Source organism: Diachasma alloeum, unplaced genomic scaffold, assembly GCF_001412515.2.
Source record: "Diachasma alloeum isolate Michigan unplaced genomic scaffold, Dall2.0 Dall_scaffold_01094, whole genome shotgun sequence".
NCBI lineage: Eukaryota > Metazoa > Arthropoda > Insecta > Hymenoptera > Braconidae > Diachasma > Diachasma alloeum.
Genome location: NW_021681205.1, coordinates 163,060 through 181,328, shown reverse-complemented (window position 1 = coordinate 181,328; position 18,269 = coordinate 163,060). Strand labels below are relative to the sequence as shown.

Sequence of the window (18,269 nt, the reverse complement as noted above, 5' to 3'; positions counted from 1 at the left end):
AGAGAGATGGGTGGACGAGAATTAATTTATTTATTTTGAGATGTGATGTGAAACACGTAGAAAAATTCAGTAGTGAAGTGGTAAAATGGTCCAAATTGCGGTTGACTATCGGTCGGTTTTCAATGAATATCTCGGAATCTAAGGCAGGATTAGACAAATTTTCGATAAAAATAATTTCTTGTACGAATGAGTTGCCAAGGGTTTTCAAGAGACAAATTTTCGCATTTTATGACTTCTGCGTGCGTAAACTCAACTTGAAGAGATTAAAACTGCATCTTCCTGTTACATGGGGAAAAACAAATTGCTTTGGGGAAAAATGGAAAATTGTGAGATAACGAATGTATTTCAACAGGCGTCTTAAATATCATTTTACATGTGCGACCGAACAGGTACTCTGCAGAGCGTCTCTTCCGGGTGACGCGTTGACTTCCAACCATTGACCCGAAGGGTCACGAAGATTTCCGAAGATGGCCGAATTATTGGACCGCCCGGCTTGAGATTCTAGTTACGTTTCAAACAACGTGATGACGAAAATTTCGTTCTCATCGGGAGATATTTTCGAAAATCTCCTTCTCGTTGGGAGATATTTCTCAAAAACTCAGCTAAGAGTCAAGTCGACGTGAGTCATTTTACCACTTCGCAACTGGATTTCCCTCGTCTCCATAGAATTGATTCCACTCCTAAATTACCACCCAAAACCTAAGAATTCTCTCCACCCTTCCCATTTCCAATAAAACCCCAAAACCCACATACCTAGGTGTTCGTTTGAACAGCAGCATGAGGAACCTCGTAGCTTCCTGGCTGATTTCCTTATACAAATGTTCGAATCTGTACCTCACAAACGAGATATTCTGCCTAGTCTCATTATCATCAGCCCCCTTAAACGGCGACACCCCAGACAAGAGCACATAAGTGAGAACAGCAACGCTCCAAATATCAGTCTGAGGATACGCCAACTCCTCATTGAGTACCTCAGGCGACCTGTACTCATGATGCCCGGACTTCAACGGGACCTCAGTTCCCAGTTTCGAGACCTTCTTCGCAGTTCCAAAGTCGACAAGTTTAACATGCGCCGACCTGAGAGAAGCCATCACCACATTATCAGGTTGAATATCCAGATGGCAGTATCCCCTCCAATGAAGGTACTGAAGAGCATCAAGAACCTCTGTGACAATAGTAGCGACGCAGTTCTCGGTGTACTCAGGTCTGCTGGCCAGATACGTCAGGACATCAGACCCCTGCAGCTTCTCCAGGATGAAGACAGCGACTGGTGAGTCGGCGGCCCAGTAAGCCGCGTCGAGAAGTGCAATCCTCTCGTGTCTGAGGGACCTCAACACCTGGAACTCCTCGCCCACCGCTTCCTTCAGTTCCGGACGAATCTCCAGGATCTTGGCCACCACCAGCTTATCACTCTCCTTCTCAGCGCCCTTAACAACCATGGAGAATCGCCCCCTGGAGACCTCAGAGATGAAGGAATACCGACTCGTGAACTGGGAGTCGATGGTCCACTCGATGGGTGTGTCCTCAGCGTCGTAACTGATCCTCGGCTTCTCCTCGTCAGGGATGATCTCCTGACCGGACTCAGTCAGATGCTGTAGATGTGTCATTGCCCGACTGATAGGCACCTTCGGCGCTCCCTCTGGCTTTGTCTGAATGAGATTGGTCTCGAAGCCTTTGTCACCCCAGCCAATGCGGTTCCTAGCTGCCAGCCGGAAGTGATAGCTCGTGTTCGGTTGGAGATCTTTGACGAGGTAGAACTCGTGATCGATATTGCTGGCCACATCGATCCAGTCGATGGAGTCACCAGCCTTGTATTGTAAATTGTAACACAATATTTCGGAGTTTCCGTCGTCCTTCGGGGCTTTCCAACGCAGGAGGATTTCCGTGTCTGATATGCCACAGACTTCTGGGGCCTGGGGAATACCTGGGACGGTGGCTAAAACTATTCGTGTTCGAGCTACGGTTTGGCCCACGGGATTTCTGGCAACCACTTTGTAGATTCCGATGTCGTATTCCCGGGTTGGGTTGAAGCTGAGGATTGATCTGCCGTCGGTTGCCTCGACGATGCTGATTCTCTTGCCTTCTTGGATGACGAGGTCGTTCTTGTACCATTGGACGTTGGGCTTTGGGTTCCCAACGGCGTAGCAGGCCAGCTGGGCACACTTGCCTGCTTGGATCTGGAGGATCTGGGGCTTCTCACGGAAGAATGGGAGGTTTCCACCTTTCTTCTCTTCTATCATGGCGTCAGCCTCGTAGTAGGAGTCCAGGCGGGTTCCCAATTCGTGACGCAAACGTCGCATTGTGTTGGAGTCCGCTCCGTAGTTGTTGATCCTCGCTTTACGCTCATCGTCGATCTCCTCGTCCATTACGTCTGTGAATCTTCGGCGTTCTCTTATTATTGGGGTTCTCCAGTCGTACCTGGTAGAAATGAGAATTTTGGGAGTGCCATTGCAGCCATACACTGAGTGAATACATTAATACTTGGTTTATTCTAGGCAAATTATTATGGGAAGGTGAAGAAAGTGAGATTCAAGGGAAGTTTTGAAGGAATTAAAGGAAAATATTCATGTGTAGTCGTTGTGTTGTATCATTTACTTGAGACTCGTAGTTATTTTCATCATTTTAACGTTGAGGAAATGGAAAAAAGACAGACAAAATCCATGAACTTGCTAAAGAACAAAACCACTTTGATGAGAAAAAAAGTTTCTTGATAAACAAAATTGGTTGATTATAAAAATGATTGAATGTGGATTGAAATATTAACGTAATGATTGAATAAAGCATTGAATTCAATAAAACGAAAATTAAATCCTCAGGACTATTTCATCACTTGTGCAAAATTCCCCTTTTCACACATCGTGATGAAGAATGGGGTTCGATACTCGTGAGAAGTGTTTTATGATCCTCGAGACGGTAGCATTCGGCTTACACACCTCCCACGGGTCCAAAAACTAATGTTACTATTACGCACGTATGACGCATTCGTATCGAAATATATTATTATTTCATGGCTTCCAGTTCTCAGAAATCTTGCCACGCGTGAGCTCGTGGTGGGGGTTGCGAAATACAGTCGCATTCTCCGAATTCGTTTCCCCTATTCCCCCATAAGTGCGACTGCGACGAGAGTCTATTGAATTGAGATGCGCTTTGAGGCAATTATTTCAATTGAGCTGAGTTTACCTATCAAATTGTACCACTATTTTTCTATTCAAATTTCGTCAAATTATTGGAAATTGAGATGTTGTGTTCAAAATAATGTAAATTGAAATGTAGTCTAGAAGAAGAATGGAATGTTAGAAAAAGGGAGCTATAAGATTGCGTCAGTCGCGACCGTTTAAGAAAAGGGGAGTCTTAGTCTCGCCGACTTGTAGACAATATATCCAATAATTTAACATCTACAACATACCCATCGTCATTGTAGATCCTCGTGAAGCTCGGGCAACGATCATGAGCGACCTTCATGTACTCCCGAAGCCGAACCGGGAAGTCGGTATCCCGTAGCTGAAGGAGGTAAGTATCCGGGCCGTTCTGGTAATGACTTTCGTTCGAGAACATTCCAATTTCCGTGTCAATAGGCTCCCTCGATGGCACCCTATTCTCCCAAGCCCTGGGCTCCGGCTTCTCCCGCGGAGTATAAGTGCGTTCAGCAGTGGGTTCTGGTGTGTACCTATCCCCAGGTGGATACACCATCTTCGAGGGATGTTCAAACGCACTGCTCAACCTCCTCCTCCTGTACCAGTTCCTGCAAGAGGCGTTGCTGTACCAATCCCTGAATAATTTGTAGTAGTTCCTCAGATTTTCCGAGGGGATCTTGTAAGGCTCCACCGGTGGTTTATCCAGGTTGCGTAGCCAAGGATGCCGAAGCGCCTCAGACACATCCATTCGATCCTCAATAGTGTAAACAAGAAGTCGTTTTATGAAGTCCTTAGCTTCACTCGAGATGTGCATCCACCAGCGCTCGTCAAAGTCCCAATTTCCATTCTTAATCTTCGTCAGAGTCTCGCGATCATTGATTCCGCGGAACGGAGAGATTCCCGACAACAGGATATGCGTAATGATACCAAGAGACCACATGTCAGCAGCGTATGCCACCCCATCCCCGTTGACAACCTCCGGCGCAACAAACTCCGGCATTCCGTAAACAAGAGTCATCAATCTGTTGTAAGAAATCCTTCGAGCGAGGCCAAAGTCCCCGATCTTCAGATCATCACTACCAGAGTGCGAGATCAGGAGATCGCCGAGGGTCAAGCCCAGATGAGCCCAACTCTCATTGTGCATGTGCTCCAGTCCTCTCAGGATCTGTCTGATGTAGTTAGCCACTTCCCATTCGGTGTAGAACGGATTCCGCGTCAGGGTGTCCACCAGTTCTCCTCCCCCAGCGAGTTCTATCAAAAGTGTCATGGAGCCATCTGTCTCATACGCATCATGAAGTCGAAGGAGATTGCGATGATTCAGGTGATTCATAGCGTTAATCTCGTTGAACATGAGAGGCTTCAGCTCCCCACGTCCGTGCATCACTTTAGCGGCATAATTCTTGCCAGTCGCCCTCTCAACAGCGTGATAAGAGATACCCTGAGTGCCCCTTCCAAGCTCATCCCCGAGATCATAGTAATCATCGAATAATTTTGTCTTCGGCTTGACGTCCGTCTGCCTCGTGTACGTTCTGTACCCGTATTCATGCTCATTCTCCTCGACGTGGACCATCACCGAGCATGAGATAGATCCAGCCACGTTCCTAGCACTCACGGAGTACAGTCCCTCGTCCTTGAGGATGGCGTCGTTGATGGTGAGGACTGATGTGTCCGGCTCGAAGAAGTCGATCTTGATCCTGGCGGACGGCGCCAGGGGCTTCCAGTCTTTATACCACTTGATCTCAGGGTAAGGAACCCCGAGGATCCTAGCCTGGAGGTGTCCGTTCCTCCGTAGCATTATGATGCTTTCGTCAGGGCGCTGGATGAACGTTGGGTATTCAGCGATCTCCAACCGAACCCTTTGCCGAGCTTCGCCGTGCTCGTTTGTGGCAACTGCCTCGTATATCCCAACATCTCTTTCCAACATCTTGTTTATGAAAAGCGTCGCCTGACCGTTCCTAGTGTAGCTGTGGTCGTAACGCCCTCCGCACTCGATCAATTCGTTATTGAAGTAGTAATTCATCTTTGGTTTTGGATAGCCGTAGACGAACCAGAAGAGGTTGCAGTTGTGGTTCTTCACGCCGTACTGGGCGTCATGCTCTTGACGGAGGAATTTGGGGGCCTGAGCGTAGCCGTCGTGAGGGGGGCGCTCGATGTCAAAGTCTTTGGGGAAGTAAGGGCTAGTTTCCGGGCGGAAATCGATGCCCGGAGGAAGGTACGGATGGAACTTCGGTGGGTCTGGCAGGAGCTTGGAACGGTACGTCTGGGCGAATGGCGAGGGATCGCTTATTCCGTACTTGTTCTCAACTCGAATACGGAATTTGTAATCGCGGAAGGGTTCGAGGTTTCTGATGTCACATACGCAGCTGCGGAGGCCGGATCTGGCTGTGAACCAGTCACCGTCGGGTAGCTCACACATCTCGACGAGATAGGTCACTGGGACACGTGGTCCGATGGGGATTGACGGCTTCCACGAGAGCGTCAGGTGTCTGTCCATCATCCTGCTGATGATTGGGCGATCGGCAAGGGGCAGGGGTATCCCGGACTTGCGGTACTTATCGAACTCCGAGTACTGATCGGCCAGTGGTTTCTTGGGACGAATGTCCAGGGTGTCGTAACGCATCTCTGCGTGGCAGATGTCTTCGCCGTGGGGGTTGTAGATCCTCAGGCTGTATTTACCTACGTCGTGCTCATCGATATTCATGAGAATTAAGCGAAGGAGACCGGAGCCTTCTTCCTCCATTCTGATGCGATCGGTCGGCCAGAGTCTTTCGTTGTTTCGGTACCACTCGAAACTAGGGTCAGGACAGCCTGTTACGCATGCTGTGAACTTGGCGGTCATGCCTTTATAAATCTCACAGTCCCCTATGCGTTTTAGGAAGGACGGAGGTTCGACTTTCTGTCTGCTGTCGATGCCAGAACCTAGGGATAGAGCGGCCTCGCAGGAAGCCTCGCCCTCTTTGTTCACAGTTCTACACTTGTATCTTCCAGCATCAGCTGGAGAACAGTCCGATATGTACAGACAACATATATCCCCGTCTCTTTTGATCTTGTACTTGTCGTTATCACGCGGGATCGGTTTGTCGTTGAAGTACCAGGCGACATCCGGACGAGGTATTCCAGTGATCCTTGCAGCGAACTTGGCGTCATGCCCTGGCAGCTGCTGAAGATCCGTGAAACGCTGTGCGAAGTTCGGTTTCGAGTGGATTTTCCGAACAGTCGCGATTCCGCTGGACGAGTCTTCCCCCAGAGGATTGACCAGACGACATCGGTAGACTCCCGCGTCCTTAGCTGTGCAGGGATATATCTCGATTCCCACCTTCCTCCCATCACAGGATAAGAGAACTCGGGAGTCCGACGGCTCCACAGCTTCTCCATCCTTCGTCCAGGAGACGTCGGGAAGAGGATTACCTGAGAACGCTGCACTGAGGGACAAGGCTTCACCTTCTTCAACACTGACGTCTCTCAGCTGTCCGAGGAAGACTGGCTTCTCCCCAGGTGCGTCAGTTTTCTCCCTTCCAGCAACACTTAATATTCCATGACTGGCTTCCTCGCCTTCGGAATTAGTAGCCACCACTCCGTACTCTCCGGCATCCTCAGCGCTGACTTTGTCGATAAGAAGGGCGTGGGTACCGTCAGGCTGGGAGACGACCTTGATGTGTTGTCCATCGGGAACGATCTCCACTCCGTTGTGCGTCCACTTAAGCAATGGTGGTGGTTTACCAACCGTCGTCACCTCCAGCTTAGCTGGGAATCCCTCAACGACTGTCAGGGGCTGAAGGGTGGTCAAGAACCCTGGCTTCTTCTCTTTAGCTTCAACCTCGACATCAGCTGTTCCAGTAACTTCACCAAGGTCATTTTTCACAACCAGAGAGTACACCCCGGCGTCCTCTGGCTTTGTATTCTCGATGGACAGGCCCATGACGCCATTCGGTTCGTTGATGAACTCTATCTCCTGAGATTTGCGCAATGGCAAGCCGTCTTTGAACCACTGGACCTCCGGAGTTGGAAAAGCGACTACTTGGGCTTGCAGTTTCAAGGGCTCTCCCACCACGATGTGGACGTCTTCCAGAGGCTTGGAGAACGACGGCCTTCGGAGGGTGGGCTTCACTGCAACCGCGCACTGGGTGGTGTTCTCTCCATTGTTGTTCTTAGCTATGAGCTTGTAAGCTCCGCAATCCGTCGGGGTGCATCTGTCGATTGTCAGCTTCGTCGAACCATTCGGCTGTGTTTCAATCTTGATGTGACCATCAGGTACGATCTTCTCGCCGTCCTTGAACCAGGTCACCTTCGGGAAGGGACTCCCGTCTATGTCGAGGGTCAACTCGAGGGGCTCACCTTCCTCAATCTGTTTCGATTTTGGCAGCAATTTGTCGAAGGTCGGTGGGATTCTGATCATAGACAACGTGCACTTGGCCTTGGCTTTTCCCGCGAGGTTCGTTGCGACGCAGACGAGCTCTCCCTCGTCGGTCGCATCGAAGTTGACGATGCTCAGAGTACTGAAGACGTGGTCGTCGACGATTGTATTGATGGTGTGGCGTCCGTCGTTGGTGAGTTCGTCTCCGTTGATGAACCACTGGATCTTGGGGCGAGCTATGCCTTTAGCCTCGACCTTCAGCTCGATAGCCGCGTCGTGGCGGACAGATCCGTTGGAGAGGGTCTGAAGGAACTCCGGGGGTTCGGTGTAAGGTATCAGTTGTGCCTCCGCGCTGTCTTCTCCGAGGTAGTTCTTAGCGATGACTCTGTAGGTGCCGGCGTCTTCGTAAGCTACGTTTTTCAGGACCAATCTGTATATTTTGTTCTTGTAGTCGTCCTCGGAGCCGTAGCGACTCTCGTCTTCGAGGAGAACGCCTTCTCTCTCCCAGGAGAGCTCCGCCTTCGGGTTGGACTTGATAATCACTTCCCAACGAGATAGTTCCTCGACAGCTGCATTGAGGTCCTTGAACTCTAGAATCTGGGGCGGGGCGAGGAGTTCCAAATCGGCTGTGGAGCTGTCTTCGCCGTGAATGTTTGTGGCTTTTAAGGTGTATTTGCCTACGTCGCTTTGCAGACAGTCGGCTATGCTGAGGGAGAAGGTGCATTGGTGAAGGCCGTCTTCTACTTTTCGGCTTGCTAGGTTTCGAGTGAACTTCTTGTCGTCTACTGGGATTTCCTTTCCGTCGTGCAGCCATACCACGTCGGGGATGGGGTCCGCTGTTAGGACTCCCTGGAGGGTGCCTGACGTGTGGATCTCGACGTCTACGTCCTTCACGCCCTCACAGAATCTGGGCTTGCGGAGGTCTCCCACTGGCCCAACTTCCAGGAAAGCGTCGAGGCTTGCCGAACCGAGTTTGTTGGTCAGGACAAGTTGGTATATTCCGGTTTCTTTCTCTGTTGCTTTGTTGATTGTCAGGGTGTAGGTCTCTCCTACCTGGGCGGGTTTGGCTTTGTCAGCAGACTTCAAGGGCTTCTCGTCTTTGAACCATTTCGCGTCGGGACGGGGGAGACCGGTTGCTTTTATCGTGAAGACGGTGCTCTGGGTTTCGTAGATCGTTCGGTCTTCGAGGTCGTGGCTCACGATTGATGGCGCGGCTGGGGGTAAAGGGTTAAGAATATCGTAAAGATGGACGCGAGAAGTTTCGAGGTTGGTCGACACTCGAGAAGCCACTAGAACTATTTGATTACGAGAGCCTTACCTCAGCACTGAAGACTATCTCCTGGGATTGTTATTGGTTTCTGTGTCGCATGCAAGCCAAGCAAAGGTTTGAGGGGATTGGGGGAGGGGCATTATTTATTGAATGATTTGGGGGTGTTGAGGATATCCAACAGAACAACGTCTTCTAATCATAAGAGTATTTCATGAATAATGAAGAGCTATTGGAAACGATGAATAAAGGTCATGACAAAGTCTATCGACTATTTGACCATTTCGTCATGAAATAAATCATGTTTCATGTAAGTTCCAACAGAAAAAAACAATCAGTAGCATTTAGTCGTCCAAAATAACAAATGTAAAATAATATTTCCATTCAAGGCCCGGCGCCATTATCTGCCGAACGTGATCTAGATTAGGTTTTTGTTCGATTTCTATCTCGAAATTTCAACTCGATGACCCGTCACTCGGAGACCCCCGAAAATGATGAATTTGGATTGAAAAAAAGTTTTTAAAAAATCTGAACATTTTGAAAGAGCGTTTTTAATTCATATTGAGGAATTATTCCAATAGAGGAGATATGAATAATGTATAATTACTACGGCAAAAGGCGGCCTGTCAGTCGCCGCCATGTGGTGAGGAAATACAAAATATTTTCGAGATAATCGAACAGAAAAAGTAATCTAGATAACGATTGAACAACCCCTTCCAGCCAATTTACGGTTGGAAAAGAAAATTGGAAAAAATTCAATTTTAAATTAAAGTGAAAGTTACTTAATGTTTATTCATTTTTATGGATTTTTAATTTTTTTCATAAAAAAAATTTGTTCATTCTATACAATAAGTAAAATAGTATAACATGTGCTTTCTTAAAAACTTCATATACATATTTAGAAATTTTGTTCCACCAATAAATAAACTGCCCTGAAGAACTGTCATTTTCATTTTTTTTGAAGTCAGAAATTTCTATTATTTTTGCTTATTCGTGACCGTAAATTGGCTGGAAGAAGCTGTTCAATAATAAACAGAAACGGTTAGACAAATTACAAGAACAATCTAGCTACCGTTCGGCAGATAATGGGGCCAGGCCTTAATTCTCATGAAATAGATTCCCCGAATATCCTCAATGCGCACAGAACGATGACCAATGGATAAGTATATAAAATGAGAGCACTGAAGATCCTTTACACACAAATGACACCACGAGATGATTGAAATGATCGTATAACATAACAAACCTCAGTACCGAAATCGTTCCCAACTCTTACCTCCGATTTCGCCATTCTCCGGTTTCTCCGTGGTTTGATCGATAATTTCTTCAAGAACACTTCGCTGTCTCTTGATCCTCTCAAGAAGAGACTTGGTCTTCTCATCAGCATCCAGATCATCGTCGTCATCAGTGGCAGCCTTTTGCGAGTTTCTCCTTGATCCTGAAGTCACGGAACCTCTTCTCGTCTCCGTCGAGTCAACTCGACTCATCCTCGAGCTTTGACGGGAGAGCTTGCCCTCCTCAAGAACAGCTGTTTGTGAATTCTGTCTGGACAGATCACTGATCGAGGCCCTCGTCGACTCCACGGAGTCAACTCGACTCATCCTCGAGCTCTGGCGAGACAGCTTACCATCTTCCACAACAGCTGTTTGGGAGTTTCTCCTAGGAATATCTGTTATCGACGCCTTTCTAGACTCAACAGAATCGACTCGCTCGACTTTCGACGATTGCCTTGTTAACTTGCTCTCCTCAGCAGTTCCTCTTTGGACTTTCGTCTTAATGGAAACCTCTTCGGGAACCTGTTGAGATGAATTATCGATAAACGTCTCCTCAATTATGGTTTCGGTGTACCTCACGGCGTGGTGAGGCCCATCGTATTCGAAAACTTTCTCCTCAACAGTCTTTCCCTGCGGGATCAATTCCTCGAATATTTCGTTGCGCTTGAAGCCTTCGGAAACTTCAGCGTTGTCGATTTCCTCTCCGCTGACGTCTCTAGAGAGAGCTTTCAGGGTGGATTCGTCATCGGATACCGATACTATCGAGACCCCTCGGTTCACAGATAGCTTGTTCTTCCTATCGTCTTCTTCTGAAAATTCCTCGATCAATATCCCGTTCTGAGGCTTCTGGCTGTTCTCATCGTCTTGTATTGTGTAACTGTAAGAAGCTATCTCTTCTACCTGTGGTCCGTCCGTGTGAATCTCCTGGCACTCGACTTTCGTTGATTTCATTTTGCTGATTGTGTGACGCTCGTCAGGACCTGCGGGGACTCTCAAATGTAACTATCCCCGTGGTAAGTCTCCCTTAGTTCCTAACAGGCGCATTCCTCAGCTCATATCGTCTACCTCATTCTTGTCAATGTTTTAGAAGCCATTGTTATGGTGATGATTTGAAGTGCAGTCGGACATGAAGGCAGAGGTGTTAAGTAGCTTTTTGCGGAGCATCCTACGTAGTGATGCCGCAAGACAAAACAAGACAAGAATTACGGATTTCTTGTCTTGTCTTGTAATTTTAGGGTTTTCTCTTGTCTTGTCTTGGTCCAATTGGCAAGCGAAAATTCGTCATTTGTCTTGTTAGATATGAACAAGAGAAAAAAATTCTTGTCTTGTCTTGCATGGTTTTGTGCACCTCGACAATTTTATTTTTCAATTCCGTGAGATGAATAAATTGAGTTTTTATTTGAGAAAACTTGAAAAGAAATGGAATGAGGACTCGAAATCACTCAGCTCCGGGCTCCATAACGTAAGAGACATTTTCGAGAAAAGTCCTGAACATCAACCAAAAGCCAGAATAGAAGAAACAGCGATCTACAGATTGAGAATCGAACACACCAACTTCAGTCATAAACACTTAATGTGTAAGGAAGAATCCAAAAAATGTCTAAGATGTGATGTCCCCTTTATGGTGATTTACCGTTTGACGGAATGCCCAGAATTTTGAGAACATTAACATAATCGAGGAATACATAATTCTACACAATATCCAGGTGTAGATAAAATGTTACTTGACAAAATAGCCTCATATAATTGATGACTTGAGAGTTTTTGACGAATTTTTTGACTAATTATTTTTCTCTTGTTCCATATCTTTTTTTCTCTTGCCTCCTGCGCTCTTCCGGCATCACTAATCCTGCGTGTCAGTGTGTAATTTGTTTCTTATTATATCGACCAAAATCGTAAACTCTTCGGTACAAATGAAGCGCAAATAATAACGCCAATTGTATTAAAGAAATTGCAAACAAAGAAATAGAAACAAAAATGTTAAATGAATACCGCGAAGAGAAATGTCTCTGGTTACGACATCAGTCTTTGATATACAGATACGCTTTCGAATTTAAGAAGGGTTTTGCTTGTTCCGCATGTGTCTCACCTGTCATCGTAGCTTCATGCTCTGTTGTTGATTCCACGGATATTGTTATCGTTTCACCTTCCTTTCCCTTGACTTTCTCGATACTCCTCTTCACCAGTTTCTCGCAACCTGAATTTATCAAGTTGTAACAACACTACTAACCACTACACCTAAGCGAAGCATTATTTCTTTCGCTAGAAAAAACGTTCGATGTTTCTCTTTGGCTGACAGATAATGTTTTCTTTTTCTGTTTGGATTTGCCAAAAGTTGGGAGAAAGTGGTTTTCTTTTCGTGAAACTGAACGTGTTGAAGTTCTTGAAAGCTTAACTAATGTTCATTTTTTACCTTCTGGTCCTTCAGCTTGTTGTTTTTCTACCGAAATATCTTCCTCAACTGCTTTCTTCTTCTTCGATGCATCTTCGTCTAATGTTTCAGTCTTTGCTTCCGACTTGGCTATGAAGTACAAGAACTTTCATGAAGAAAGATCGGATTTTTGGGTTTATCGAATTATTGAGAAGTTTGACACAATTGGCATTTGGGAGCAGACATCGGCAGAATCATTAATTTTAATGAAAGTTGTTGATATTCCTCATCAATTTATTAATTATTAAATTGATCATCTATTAAATATTCAAATTCCGAATCATGATATCAATCAATCATTGATTTCGGAAGATTGACGATTATTTGGCTAATCGAAAATACTTTTATGAAATTTAGAAATATTTACTCAATAGTCAATTGACAATTCCATATTGTCAATTATTTAGTTCATAGTCAATTGAATATTTAAATTACCAATGATTATATTATTTTTTAAATTTCAATGAAGATAAGTCACCCTTAATTATTGTAAAACGCGTTACTAAATTAATGATTGATGCCAATCCATGTTTGGGGGATTCATAGTTTAGTGTTTTTACGTTCAATGAATTCGGGAAGGGAACACGTTTTTGGTTAACTCAATGCATGCAACTTGATTTAATTATTCTCAGGGAATTCATGGATATAAGTTTCGTACTTACATTAATGAAGCATAAAGCGTTTGATTATCGTAAGATCTTGCAGAAGCTTGATAAGCTACTTTTCCGTACTTAAACATAAGCTGAACGCGCACGGAGAAATTTCATAGAAAAAGCCAGCGCATTCAGTAGGAAATTATATTGAACTTCTGTTGAAAAATTGTTTTTTCAATAAAAAACATTCCATGGAAAATATTTTACATAAAATATTCAAAGAATCTGATCTTTCTTAGAACTGAGTCAACAGACTTAGTTTTTCTATGAAGTTTTTTCCTGCGGGAAACCTGGATTGAAGAAGTTCTTGCGGTGATTATTTAAAAAGTCGAGTGCGCAGTGCAAAAATGGGTTTTTAACCGCAAAAGTCCTTCAAAAAATCGTAAATATAATCAGTTCAGGCATAAACTTACTCAAAACAATGACTTTGCTCTTGCAAGTGACACTTCCCATCTCGTTCTCAGCTCTAACTTCATAAGTACCCCCGTCAGATCCCTTCACCAAGTTCAAAGTGAGATCATAGCTCTCTTTCCTCTGACTGTCCCGTGTGATTTTGATCCTAGCATCTGCAGAAACTTCTTTTCCATCCTTGAACCATTTGATATCTGGATCCGGCGTGCCCGATATTTGCACAGCCAATTTGAGAGTCTCTCCCTCGTTCAGCTTCTGATCCACCAATTTCTTCACGATTTTCGGCTTGCAGTAGACAATCAGTTGTCCACTGCTGGAGTCTGAACCGTACTGGTTGGTCAATTTACACATGTAAGTGCCAGAACGCTCTTCTTTGATGTCCTTGACGACGAGCTTGTGAATGTCACCTTCTGAGGATGTCACGAATTCTTTCTTTTCTTCGGTTATTTCGCTTTTGTTGATGTACCATTGGACCTTGGGTCGCGGGTAACCAGCAACTTCAACCGTGAATTCAGCACTGGTTGCCCCGACTTTTGTGATTACATCGGCCATACTTTTCTTGAATCTTGGGGCACATTTCACCTGAGACAAGAGGACAATCAAATTTTACGGCGGTTTCATATACATATTTTGATCGATTGAGATAGAAGACATCGAGACGAATATTAAAAAAAATGAAATAGGTTGAGTAGTTTTTGAGATATTTGCGAAAAAAGATTTAGAAACAGATGGAAATTTCGCAAAAACGGCTGGATTGATTGGACTCAAATTGAGCAAAAATTTAGTTCTTATTAATGCCTCCAATCTAACAAAATTTCAGATTTTTTTGAATTATTTCAGTCTTTCAATTCTTCAATTTTGTAAAAATTCCCCACCCGGTGGACATCGCACATACAGATGGGGGGCCCAAACTTCGTATTTTTCGTTTCAGGCCATTCTACATCATTTCCAAGGAAAATTATAGAATCAAATAATAGAACGATTTCAAAGCTTCCGTTCAGAAACAAAAATGAATCAAAAATACTGTACCTCAATTCCAACTTGATCCACAGTGGTCCCATCCTTATTACTGACTTTGGCCTTATAAACCCCGGCGTCAGTTCCCACAGTCTCGCTGATCTTCAAGATCTTCGTCCCCCCGTTATCGACAATCGTGATCCTCTGGTCCTCCTTGATAACTACATCATCCTTCAGCCAAACAACGTCCGGCTCAGGCGTGGTCTCCACTTCGATCTGCAGAGTGAGACTAGCCCCCTCCTCGATAATCCTAGACTCCCCCAGCTTCTTCTTGATCTTCGGTGGGCACTTGACGTCGAAGTTCCAGACATCAGACGTTTGATTGATCTCATTCTTGGCCATAATCGAGTACGACCCTGTATCCGTGAGCTTGCAGCTCTTGATAATGAGACTATAGCTGTCACTTCCCTCCTTCACAAACGAAATCCTGTCGGATTCCTTGATCACCTGCCCATCCTTGTACCACGTGACGTCCGGAGCTGGCGACGCCTGAATCTGAACCGTCATTTTGGCGTCGGTTTCGATGTAAACGAAGGTGTCAGTCATCTTCTTCACGATCTTCGGGGCGGATTTGACGATGAGCTCTATGTACGTCGTGTCCTCTCCCAATTCATTCTTCGCTTTGATGGTGTAAACCCCGCCGTCATCGCTCGTCACGTTCTTGATGACGAGAGAGAGGGACTCCTCGTCCTCCCAGAGGTACTTTATCCTCCCCCCAGCCAGGATTTCCTTTCCATCCTTGCTCCACGTGATCTGAGGCTTGGGGAATCCCTTTACTTGAAGATCCAGCATGGCAGAGCCGCCGACGTTGACCTCCGATTTCTTGGATTCACTCCCAAGGACTGGTTTCGCCGGTTCCTTCAAGAGTTGATTCACATTTCCTTGGACTGTCAGCTCAGCACTGCAGCTGATGTTTCCAGTGCTCGTCTGAGCCACGCAGGTGTATAAACCTGCGTCCTCTGGCTTGACGTGCTGGAAGACCAGGGCGAGGGTGTCCTCCTTGTCCTCGAAGAGGACTTTGAAGCGCTCCTCGGGGTCGAAGGGCTTGCCGTCCCGCAGCCATTTGAAGGAGGGCTCGGTGCCGGGCTCGAAGATACCCTCTGGGAGCCCTGCGAAGAGGGTTTTTTCGTCGGTCACTGAGACTTTTGCCTCGCAGGACGCTTCACCGAACTGATTCGTCGCTGTGCAGGAGTATTTTCCTGCGTCGGTTTTCTGAACGTCGGGGATCACTAGCTCGTAGAAACCCTTGTCCGATTTTTCAGTCACGATTTTTATCCTTTCTTGCTTAGAATCGATTAGAACACCATCTTTGAAGCTGGTGGAACGAGAATATTTGTGAGAGCTAGCGGCCTTAAGGCGTGGGAAATTGAGGAGTGAAGGGGTGAGATATAACACAGCTGGTTGAATTGGGGTTTTATATTAAGTTTTTCTATCGGGGGATATGGAAATGTAATGGAAAATACGAGAGCCATAGGGTGAATCGACAAGTGATCTCACTAATTTAAATATTCATTGTGGAACAAATGCGTTATGCAACGAAATGAAACTTGTATGTTCTTTAAAAACCCATATGATGTGCATAAATTCAAGGAGACCTTCTGTAATGTCTTTTATTTGAGCCATTCCTGAATTTTTTTCGTTCTAACACTGCACGGTTCAACCTATTTCTTCATATTAACAAATAACGAAAGAGAAGAGGAACGAAGGATGCATTGTGTCGAATCATTGTAATCGCTTTTGTTTACGATTTTTATCCTTTCTGGCATTGAATCGATTAGAACACGTCGTTGAAGCTGGTGGAACGAGAAAATTCGTGAGAGTTGATGAGCTTCAAAGCGCGGGAAATTCAGGAGTGAAGGGGTGAGATGTGAAGTAGCAAGTTGAATTGGGGTTTTATATTAAGTTTTTCCATTAGAGAATATGGAGACGCAATGGAAAATATGGGACACGTAGGGTGAACCGACCAGTGATCTCACTAATTTAGATGTTCATTGTGGAACAAATGCTCAATGCAGTAGATTGAAACTTTCGTTCTCTTGTAAAAGCAATAGAATGTTCAATTCTGTGCAAATTTGATATTCTTGTGGTCTCAATAATGAACATCCCAGCTAATAAAAATAAAATAAAATAACATAAACTCATGCATGAAAATGGGAAAATCTCAGGAAACCTTTCCTCATTTGAATAACTTACAATTTCAAATCGGGATTTGGATCGCCCTTGACCTTGATCATGAACCGAAGATACGTGTTCTCCAGAAGTTCAGTGTCCTTGAGTCGCACTAGGAATACTGGCGCCTTAGCTTCGGCCTTGGCTTTTCGCTCCTCAGCGGTTAAATTCTCAACGATCAATTGGGCTGTGCAGGTGGCATTTCCGTCGCCATTGGCAGCGCGTGCTGTGTAAATTCCCGTGTCACTCTCCATGACGTTGAGAATTTTGAGTTTGAACGAATTCTCGGTGGATGTGACGTTGATTCTGTCCGCGAGTTTGTCATCCAGGGGCTTGTTGTCCTTCAGCCAATGCAGTCTGGAGGCGGAACCACTGGTCTCGAGGGTGCATTCGAATGTCGCTGACTCGCCAGCTGCATCGGAATAATAACACAATCATCAGTTCATCAGTTATCTCTTTCAATTTATCACTCATTTTTCGTAGAAATTTAAGCTGAACTCCATGATGTGCTGTATGAAAATGGAAATTCATGTGACAAGATGATTTTTAAAGTGATGTGCATATGTACAAAGAAATTTTACAGAAAAACCTGGCGAATTCGTTGGAAAATTCTATTGGACGGACTTTCAATAAAATTCCAATAGAATTTTTTATTAAATGTTTCTGTTGTAAAATGTATGCTCAGAAATTTTTAGTGAAAAACTTTTGATAGAATAGATTGAACGGAAAAATTTTCATCTCCATTTTTCTCTTATATATTTCTATAAAAAATGACGAAAAACTGATAGAATTCTCAAGAAATTTCCAGAGTAATCTCAGGAGAATTCTTCCTCCAGATTTTTCTCATAAATTTCTTCATATGTATAATTCTCCATATGTGACGAATATGTTCATGAGAAGCGTGAAGAGACTTTGATGATTTTTTAGTGCCAATGGATCGCCCATTACATCACACACGAAAAAAATTAATAGAAAAACCTAGCGAATTCGCTAGAGAATTCTATTGAATTTCTATTGAACTTTCTATTAATTTTTGGCGGATTCTACTGAATTATTCAATAGAAAAGATTACATAGAAAAATGGAATAGAATTCTATTTTTCTATACAATTTATTCTATTGAGATATTTTCTATAGAATTTCCTTGGCTCAAATTTTCCAAGTTTTTTTCATTCCATTTTGCTTTTCTTTTCATCAGAGATAGCCATAATCATAAATTACAATTACCGTTAAATTTTCAACCAATCAATTGTTTAATACTATTTTGCCATTTTTAATTATTAAATTAATCATTAATTAAATATTAAAATTCCGAATTATTGGATCAATCAATAATTTACAAAGTTACGAAGATTGACGATTATTTGGTTACTCGAAAGTCCTCTATATGAAATTAGTATTATTCACTCAATGGATAATTGACAGTCCTATATTATCAATGATCTAATTCGTCATCATTATTTTTTTTAAATTTTGATGGAGGGAGTGGTGTAACGAATCTGTAATTTTTCCAATTGTATTCTATCATTTACACACTCTATTCTTTTCTTTTTCCTTCTT

General features: G+C 44.4%; 1 protein-coding gene across 7 annotated transcripts in view; it reads right to left on the bottom strand.

The window, feature by feature from the left end:
* Positions 1-18,269, bottom strand: part of LOC107045855 (obscurin) — a 45,164-nt gene that overhangs the window by 669 nt on the left and 26,226 nt on the right. For 4 of the 7 annotated variants that reach the window (XM_015268252.1, XM_015268254.1, XM_015268255.1 and 1 more), the window contains 8 exons: positions 16,735-17,122; positions 14,554-15,856; positions 13,527-14,106; positions 12,443-12,550; positions 12,119-12,226; positions 10,032-11,009; positions 3,407-8,702; positions 754-2,418 (listed from right to left, as the gene is read on the bottom strand). In XM_015268252.1, coding sequence (XP_015123738.1) covers positions 754-2,418; positions 3,407-8,702; positions 10,032-11,009; positions 12,119-12,226; positions 12,443-12,550; positions 13,527-14,106; positions 14,554-15,856; positions 16,735-17,122 — 10,426 coding nt within the window. The remainder of the gene's footprint in view (positions 1-753; positions 2,419-3,406; positions 8,703-10,031; positions 11,010-12,118; positions 12,227-12,442; positions 12,551-13,526; positions 14,107-14,553; positions 15,857-16,734; positions 17,123-18,269) is intronic. The other 3 variants (XM_015268256.1, XM_015268257.1, XM_015268258.1) reach the window with 3 other exon arrangements.